The 9733-nt window shown below is 45.5% G+C and overlaps 1 protein-coding gene across 1 annotated transcript; it reads right to left on the bottom strand.

The window, feature by feature from the left end:
- Positions 1-3611: 3611 nt before the first annotated feature.
- On the bottom strand, positions 3612-5547 carry PtA15_15A235 (uncharacterized protein; the record flags this gene model as incomplete). The annotated part of the gene is made up of 3 exons (XM_053163421.1): positions 3612-3642; positions 5028-5308; positions 5452-5547. The coding sequence occupies 3 exons, from the start codon at positions 5545-5547 to the stop codon at positions 3612-3614; spliced, it is 408 nt and encodes a 135-aa protein (XP_053027398.1).
- Positions 5548-9733: the final 4186 nt, after the last annotated feature.

Raw genomic sequence — 9733 nt, 5'->3', positions numbered from 1 at the left:
GCCAGGCACCAAGCAAGGCGTGGCGTGGGGCGGTCTTGGGTGGTGTTTCGCCAGGGCAATGGGCCTGTGTGGTATCAGTAGCGTCCCCGTGGCAGTTAAGGGTTGGCGAGGCGTGGTGTGGCAAGAGGTGTGGTGCGGTGGTGCTGGTGGGTATATAAGGGGAGGGAAGTGGGACCATTGATCCGCAGGGGATTTGGTTTCGTCTGCCACCTCCCTGGGAGCCCCCTAGCTGCTTGGTTAGGCCCTCCCTGGACAGCTTACCAACCGGCCCACTTTTGCTTGTTGCTCCGGCACAGCTGGAGGGTCATCCATAGGGCCTTCGGGTCTTTGGGGATAAAGATCTAGAATTCTGTGGATTTAAGAAAGTGGGATAATCATTCTTAGGAACTTATTTTCCACCCCTGTAGCCAATCTCATGACTTAAAGGCTCTGGCCTGAGCTTCCGCATTCAAAAATGTGGTGCCAAAAACATTAGATGACCCACTGTACAGGTCCGCAATCTTGAGTATTGGAGCAGAGGTGAATGTGGTCTTCAGACATTCAAAAGCAGAGTTGCATTTGTTTTCCCACACAAACGGAGTGTGTTCCTTAGTCAGATCATGCAGAGGTCTGGTTAGGGGTGTAAATGGGCTGGGTTTTGGTTGGAAGATGGTGCCCAAACCCAACCCAACGTGAACCCCGGGTTGGGTTGGGTCAGGACAAAAGTGCAGATACGCTGCCCAAACCCGACCCAATTTACAAGGTGTCAGGTCCGGGTTGGGTCAACCCAACATTTTTTGCTCAGCAGATCTCAGAAATGAGTTCCCAGTTTAAAAGCACAAGAAAAGAAAAGCTTTGTGTATTGCTTTAAAATAGACAAAAAATAAAAACATGGAAATCCTTAGTCTATGAGTTCATCTGTTTCCGAAGGGTCTGGGTATAGGCCTTTGTGGCTGCGGATCCAGTCTTGCCCACATATGAGAGCCTTGAGTGTTTCTGGCTTCATCCTGGTTTGGTAGTCACTGAGCACTCTCCCGCTGGCTGAGAAGGCAGATTCCGAAGCGATTGAGGTCATCAGAACCATCAGTACAGTTTTTGCCAGCTTGGAAAGGTTCAGAAATCTTTTCTGGTGGGTGCTCCACCAGGCAAGAACTGAAAACTTTTGAGATTGAGTCGCGACCGGTGGTTCTTGAAGGTACAGATCAAGCTTGGCAGTGGTTGATACAGCTTGGGTGGAGTGGATGGCTGTGATGTATTTCTTGAAGCGCACATCAACATTGTTGTCGTCTTGAGTCAATTTTGGTTGGTCTGATGGTGCTTGACTAGCTGAGGATTCTTCATCCACATGCGAGGTAGTTTGCTTTGACAAGAGCTTGTTAAACCAGGTAGAGAGGGTTTTTTTATAGCAGTGACACTAGTTGCTGCTTTGTCCGTACCGAGATCATTGGCAACAAGAAATTCTATCATGGCCAGTTTGCAGCAAGGATTGAAAATGAGGTTGATTGCTGCAAAGTCCTTCATCTTCTCCCAGTATTTATTGAACTTCTCTTGCATTGGTTTGATTAGGTTGCGCAGGTCCGCTTGGCCATCACAATTGTTTGCACGCGCTTTAAGTTGTGTGTCAATGGTTTTCATGTATTTGTAAATGACATGTGTTGTTGGATAGTGGGTCATAGCAAGTTTGTTTGTAGCTAGCAGGCAGTAACAGAGAGCAACCACTCAGTTTCTGGAATGAAAATTCAGTGAAACAAAAACTGACTTGAAAAAATACTCACCCGCATTGAATATGGCCAAAAAATCTCTCATAGCAGTTATCTCGTGCCACTCAGTGTTGGTTGGGCAGTCGCTGAAGTTGGCATCTTGCAAGGCCAAGTTATCAAATGCCTCTTTGTAAGGAATTGCCAATTTCAACAGGAGATACGTCAAGTTCCAGCAAGTCGGAACATCGAGTGAGGGGAGCGCTTGCCCTTCTTTCATGTTAGCTAGGTTGATTGCCTCCTTGAAGAGCTGTTTGCAAGAGGGAGTGCTTCTAGTATATCGGACACCATCCCGGATCTTGTTGATGGCATAGGAGATGTGCTTGAGGCTGTCCTTCACAATAAGATTGATGACATGAGCAGAACAATAAATGTGGAAAATTTTTCCATTCATGTTGGGCAGACTAGGCCTGTATCGTTGGCTAGTGCGTTTTCCACAGTTGTAAAGGCAACCTTGTTGTAAATCTTCCATCCCGCCATAGCAGTAAGGAACTGCTCAGCGGTTGCTATACCAGTATGAGGAGTTGGAAACTCCTTAAAAGAAATGACCCATTTGTGGAGGTTCCAGTCAGAATTGATGAAATGGCATGTGATTACCATGTATGGTGTCTGGTTCAATGAGGTCCAGATTTTGGTTGTCAAGGAAATCCAATCAACTCTGTTGCTCAGAATAGGGGCTGCTCAAATGGACTAAATGGATGTTCATGGGCAATTTTCATCTTCATAAGTAGCTCGCAAGATTTCTCTTGAGAAAAGTTCCAAGTGGTCAAAGAAGACACCGATCCATCCGCAAGTTTCAGCAGAGACTGTTTGCTCTTGGTTGCATAGGAGCTACATTGTTCTAGGTGGTGCCAAAGATGCTTTGTTCCATTTGTGCTCTTCCCGTCCAACTTGGATAGACAATACATACATGATGCCTTCATGTTTTTTCCTGGGGCCCAGCAGAGTGTAAAGGAAATTAGGAATTAATTGCTTTTTTTTGATTGTGAAAAAAAAACATACCTTGTGCCTTTTTCTTAAAATGGGTCCAAATATCACTGGTGGCCTTGCGCTTCTTTCCAGATGGATTGGATATGGTATTGAGATTGGCGGGTGGTTTGCTTTCTGTTGGGTTCTTCTGAGTCTGGGATGTTCCTGGAGTAGCTGCGCTGTTCTGAGTGTTCATGGCAGAATCCGATTCAACAAGTTCATAGAGGCCAGTTTTGACTCTTTCCCTTACTAATTCCACAAATTGGTCCTTAATTGCTGCAGGTATGGGGATTGGTTCATGTTGCCAGGGGTATGTTGGATGACTGGGATTCTGTAGGGTTGTCCATAGGTGTTTTTGAGTAGGCCTCTTCCTTCAGCACAAAAGTCAAGTCCTAAATAATTACTTTGGGTGGTTGCTGAATGGGTTGGGAAATCTTTCTACCATTTCTGATGTTCTGGATGAGCTATGGGAACCAAGTAAGTTTTACCTGCTTTCATAATTGAAAGACTTTCTGATCCTTCCCTGTTGAATCTGATGGTTGCTGATACATCTTTGAGCCAAGGTGTTCCTAAAATTGGCTGAACATCTGCTGCTGAAACATAAAAGTGAGTGTTCATTGACATATTACCTATTTTGATGGTGACTCCTTCTGCAATTCCAAGGATTTCACTCTTATGGCCTCCAATTCCTTTTAAGTTCACTAGAGGCCAAGGCGGCTTTGCCGCTGCAAAATCTAGGTTTAGTTGACCCACCTTCTGTGTTTAATCTCACTACCCAACTTTATGCAGTATCAGTCCATACAGATTTATCAGACACACCAGGTTTTCACTGCATTTTTGACCCCCCTCTAGTCTACCCATCCTTTTAAGCAACCAGAGGCCAAGGCGGCTACGCCGTTGTAATTGTTACAATTTAAAATCTAGAACCCCAACCCACCTTTGCAAAAAAAAAAAAAAAAAATCAGAGTCTACAATTATCCACCAAGTAGTATCTGCATCACAGTTGAGAATTTCAAAAATTTACAACAAACTTTCAAATGATGATCCTTCAAAATCTGGTAATCTACAGCATGTACAGTGGGTTTTTGCTACCTTTTTGGAGAGGTAAGGAGCTCTCACCAGACTTCAAGTTATTCCTCAAAAAATATGATGGTGGAAAATAGGGCCCCGTTTGGAGCCGATATAATTGCACAATATAATCTGGAAACTTGTGACATCTGATCAAGTTTTGGCGGACCTGATCAGATGTCACATAGGATGTCATGCAAAAAAACTCATATATTGCCTGGATTATATTGGCTCCAAACGGGGCCTAGGTCTACACACTGTGCTATTTGATATACTCACACAATTTTAGTCATATGCACTGCCAGCACAATTGGCTGGGTTAAGGTTATCCCAGTTAAACTGGGATGCACTTAACCAATTTAAACTTGGGTGATCCGAACTGATGAAATATAAATCCAAGGAACCCCCCTTAGGTTTATATTAAATTGGTTGAGATCAACCAAGTTTAAATTGGTTGAGTGCATCCCAGTTAAACTGGGATGACTTCAACCCAGCCAAACATGCTGGCAGTGATGCTGTTTCTCCAGTATCATGACTCAATTGAATTGAAAAATGACCATTCGAGTGGAAGGATGCATGAAATGTGGAGTTCCTTCTCAAGAATTCAAATAGAAATCAAGTAAATCTTTACAGGAACAATAAGGGCTCAGTTCCCCATACAATTCACCCTGATACAAAGTTCAATGTATTTGTTTTTGAGAGTGAGAAAAATTTCATCCATGCTCTGAACCCCAGTAGCATGGCTAGCTTGCAAGCCAACACTCAAGTTAGAGGAGAAACACTAAACATGGGATATACAAAAGTGTACTGATAAAAGCCTGTGTTGAAGTTTGCAGGATACTTTTGCCTTTGACTTTTATTTTAAAAGGGCAGCATTGATTTCACATTTATGCAAGTTTGAAAACTGGCTGATGATTCCATAGGGCAAGTTCTGGGGGCAACAATGGCGAAGTTTGGCAAGGGGTTGAGAGCTTGTGGGGAGTCAAGATTGAGATGGGGATGGTTGAGAGCTGGGCCGGGCCGGGGAGGAGGAAGATGGGCCGGGTAGTTTTGAGAGGGTCACGAGTAGACGATGGGTTGGAGGGAGGGGTGGATAGACAGAGAGAGGATGAGGCGAAGCAGGCCGGGATTTCGGGTTCTAGCGGGTCGAGCGTATGATGGCGACAGAGGGATGGAGAGGAGGAGGAGGAGGAGGACGGTGACGAGAGCGAGTCGGAGGAGGCGGAGAATGAGTTGGTGGGCAGGGGTGTCAACCAGGGTAAGAGCTGATCGTCGGTGCTGAGGGTGCTGGGCAGGGCGGGCATGTGGGCGAGTGTGGGGGTATTGTTGTTGCCCTTGTCGGCAGGATCGGCGGCAGCGGCAGAGTGGCTGAGGAGAAGCATGGCAGGGTTGGCTGAGAGGCTTCGGGGATGGTTGGCCATTGTCGCTCGGGTGGAGGGAGCGAGGCGATATGGGTTAGAGAGGCATCTTAAGAAGCAGGCGGCGCTGGGGCACAGGGTTTGGCGCAACACCGGGCCCAGATTGGTTGCAAAGACCTGTGCCAAAAACACGAAACACATGAGCAACTGAGTGACATCTCTTGGATGCAGGAAAGAGAAGGTGAGGGTGAGACCTTTCCATCATGGCCACCGAAAAGCACCCAATTACGTTTTTCAAAGAAACAAAACGGATGGCTGACGCCGGCATGGATGAAGCGATCTTTGGCAGGGAGGCAAATGAGCAGTCGCAATGTCCTCCCCAGCGCCTTGGCGCATAATACTTGTTGATTGGCCATCCCAGCCCGACAAGAGCAACAAACACGCCCAGCAAGACCATCCGATGGCGAGGGTGCTGCTTAGCGGCGGTCAGAGGAGTGTATGATCTGGTCAGATTATGCAACAGTTGGTTTGTGCGCGCGCCTAAATACTTATGTCTTATGTATCAGGTGCTGTTGCCTGCAATGGCCAGCGTGGCACTTGATATTGTTGTTTGTACTTGGAGGCTTGGTGATAGCCTGGTGTTGAAATGGGGTACCAGGGTCAAGGCGTCGAGTTGGAGAGGAGCAGTCGGGCAGGCATGTCGGGTCCAAATGGCTATTTAAGGTGAAGCCTGATGTAGTATTGTTTGCCGCAGGCATCCTCTGCCGCTGTAATTCCAGCGTGCGGTTTGTCCTCACCCCCCTCCGCTGTTGCACTTGCACAGTTTGAGGGGCAAAGAGTGGGCCCCCCACTGGTCAGCAGCCTTTGCTGCGGGCCGGGGGCCTTCACGTCCATCCCTTTTGACCTGTGCGCTTGACGCGTGCTGGGGGTTGAGCCTGTGGACACAGCACTTCTGCTGATGTTGGAGGGCTAGGTTGCGATTTTTGCTTTTGTTATATGTATTGTTTGAGGAATAGTTGTGATTTTTGGATTGATTTTCTGTACAATGGGGAAACCCTTGATTTTTTTTTTTCTCATTTGGGGTATTTATTTACAGGGGGAACCCTTGATATTTTTTTTAGGATTCTGGAAAAACTGTGTCTTTACTAAACTTGGATATTCCTTTGGGTGACTATTAATCCCATTCTTGCTGCAAGATTCCTGGGAAGTAAGTTGACTTGTGATCCATTATCCAAGAGGGCCTGAAAGGTTTTTCCATTTATAGTGGCATCTACATATCCAAGAGGGCAAGCATAGTGGGGTGATTCTGGCTCCAGTTCTTCTTCTTGGTCCTGGTCTTCTTCTACATCTCCAGAGTTGGTTGTTTTGGAAAGGGTTTCCAGAGGTATCCTTCTAGGGCTGATCTTCTTCTTTAAGAAATCCACAGCTCCAGGGGAAATGGCCAGAAGTTCAGCATAGGATAATTCTAATCTGCCATCAGTGAGCATCCTGCTAACTACCCTTTCTTCTGCCTCAGGGTATTCCTTAGCTAATGGTTTCTCTACATGGATCTTCCTAGTTGGTTTTTCCTTGGGAGTTTGGGAGTCTTCAGGGGTTTGGATCTGGACTTTCTTGGCTGGGGATTTTTGAGAGGTTGGAAGAGTGAGAAGGGGAATGGGGTGCTTTTTGGCATATTCCAGAGGTTGGAAAAGTGAGAAGGGGAATGGGGTGCTTTTTGGCATATTCCAGAGGTTGGTCCATGTCCATGTGGTATTGCTTGTCCTTCCTGACCTTCTTGTTGGTAACTACCTCTTCTGGGTATTCCATACCACTTCTAGTCCTTTTCCCAATATCACAGTCATAGGTGGATAGGTCTTCAGTTGGGTCCATTTCTTCCAGTTGTCCAGAGGAGGCTTGAGGTTCAGTAGAGTTGCCAGTTTTGAGGATTCCAGCAGGTAAGTTTAGTATCCCAGGTTGTTTCTGTTCCTGGTTGTATTGGTCTACAGCAAACTTGTAAGCTCTGTTCCTTTCCCAGGGAACTATATTTCCATCAGGCAGTCTTACATTATTACCTTCTTTCTTGAATTCTACATTCAGTTCATCCAGATTGGCCAGGTTGCACCTAGAAAAAGAGTGGCCCATTTGGTGGCAGTAATTGCACTTGAAAGTTGTCCAGTCCTTGTCCTTCTGGGCTGGTTTGTATGGTACATGACTTTTGTGAGCCTGTGTCCCTTATGTGACAGCAGGACACAAGAAAAGGAGGGGGAAAGGTTTGGATTCCTTGGGATAAAGAAATACAAACTGAGAGAGAGGAAGAGACAGAGAGAGAAAAGAGAAGATCAGGCCTAGACTTTAAGTCTTTATAAATTGATCTGGGCTATTCTCAACCTGGAAAAGTTGGATGCCAGCTGTGCCAGGCCAAAAAGAGTGCAACAGACTCCACTCACAACAAGGAAACGTTGGTGGGATTCAGAAGTAGGGTTACTACTCTGCTCTGGTTTTATAGGTCTTAACCAGAGATAACCTTTTGATCCTTTATGATTGAAATAGTTAAAGAAATGAAGAAACAGTCAAGAGCAACAGAGTTTCACTCTGGATAAGCAAGGTTCAGAGAAAGAGTTTACTTACTGTCAATATCCTAGGCACCTGTGACGGTAGGTATACTGGGAGCGTGGTAATCTCTTTGGTGGTGATCCTGGGTTATCTGGGGTGTGGTTCTGGTGTGCTGAAGTCTGTGGATCTGCCTCAGGCAAGGGGGATCCTGACTACGAGAATTTTCACAGTTTGCTTACATAATTACTCATGTACAAGTGGTTGGCGCGCCTGGTAGCTCTGCCACGTCACAGCTGCGCATGCGCGCCATAACTCTCATTGAGTCGCGGGACTTAATCATAATTCATTGAGTCGCGGGACTCAATTGTAATTCATTGAGTCGCGGGACTCAATTGTCTGGTAGCGCTGCCACATCACAACTGCGCATGCGCGCCATAGCTCTTATTGAGTCGCGGGACTCAATCACAATTCATTGAGTCGCGGGACCCAATTGGAGGAACTGACTCTCAGGCTGACACAAGAACTTAGGGAAAGAGTAGGGTTACAAAAAATGATAAGTTGTAACTAGGGTCAAAATTGCATGAGAAAACAGAATCTGAAGTCAAAACAAGGTTATCTCTTAAGATGAAAAGATATGAAGTAATTCATATGTAAAAAGTAGAAAAAGGCAGACTTTAGGTCAGCTGAGTTGACTCCAAGGCTGACAACTTTTCATGAAGAAGGGGGAAGGTTTTTGGGTATGCCAGCTAGATAGGGTTTTAGTGAGTTCCTCAACTTCTTTTTCCTGTGTTTTGTATTTGGAAGAAGCATTGTTAGTAGTAGGAGTGACATAGTCAATGCCTTTCCAAACCTTTCCCCTAGACATTACTGATTTCTGATGGATTTCTTTATGGATATATGAGAGCAGAACTTCAGTTTCAGGCAGAATGTCACCACCATCCTTGGAGGTAAGCATCATATTGTTTCTGACCAGCTCCTTTGTGACAGCTTGCTCTATTTCCTCACTAAGGGCTTCTAGAAGGTTATCTCTGAATTCCTCAATACTGGAACTGTACCCCATTCTTACCAGGTAGTTAGTGATTGCTGCAAACTTGGTCCTAAAACTTTTAAAGTGTTCAGTAGTACTAATACCCCCTCCCTTAATGGCAGAGTGTACTAGGTCCTTAAGATCATGTCTGGTATATCTGACTAAAGGAAGTGAAGATCCAAACCTTTTGAGTAACTCCTTTTTTAGCAATTTCCAGTCTTGGTCCTCATAGCCAGTCATTTCTTCAACTTCATCCTTCAGATCCCTGCCTTTGATAAAAGGAGAAATTTGGGTGACCAGGTCTAAGTGAGTGGCTCCATCAGTTCTTCCAGCTGCTTCATATCTTCTGATAAATTTTTCAATAGGTATGTTGGATCCATCATAGCAAAGATCCTTATCCAGTGGTTTAATTTTGATTGCTTTGTGATTTCCCCCGGAGTACCTTGGCATAGCAGGTTCTCCTTCCAGGTAATGAGTAGTAGTAGGTATAGCTGATCTAGGATAAGATGGTTGATTTATGGGAGCTGATTCTGAGTGTCTGGGCATAAAAGGTTCAGGAAGAGGATACAAAGCAGGGCTTCCAGTGGTTGAGGGACTCCCATTTCTCATAGGTCCAGGGTTTGCAGGTATGTTGTTTCCTCCAAAGTGTGTGGGATTAGGCTGATTGAAAAATCCTCCAGTATGGGCTTCAGGTTGTTGAGTTGGTCCAAGGTTGGGTTGTCCTCTAGGTTCCATAGTATTTGCTCCAAAGTTTGTAGGCAAGTTGTTTCCTCCAAAGTGGGTGGGGTTGGGCTGATTGAAGACTCCTCCAGTATTGGATTCCAAGTCAGGTCCAGGTTGTTGAGTTTTTGGTCTAAATGGAGGGATGACCATTTCTTCCAGGGTCTTGATGATTAATCCAGTGTGAGAGCTACTTCTGGCAGGTCTGGGTATGGTTAAGGGTTGATTGTTAAGTGAGTGGATAGAAGGAGTTGGGGAGTTGGTCTGTAAGCTGATGATATGGTTGTTAAAAGTAGATAGCCTAAAGGATTGTTCTGAAGAAT

Source organism: Puccinia triticina, chromosome 15A (genome assembly GCF_026914185.1).
Source record: "Puccinia triticina chromosome 15A, complete sequence".
Classification (NCBI taxonomy): Eukaryota; Fungi; Basidiomycota; class Pucciniomycetes; order Pucciniales; family Pucciniaceae; genus Puccinia; species Puccinia triticina.
The sequence above is the reverse complement of the archived record's forward strand: the minus strand, read 5'-3'. Positions and strand labels throughout refer to the sequence as shown.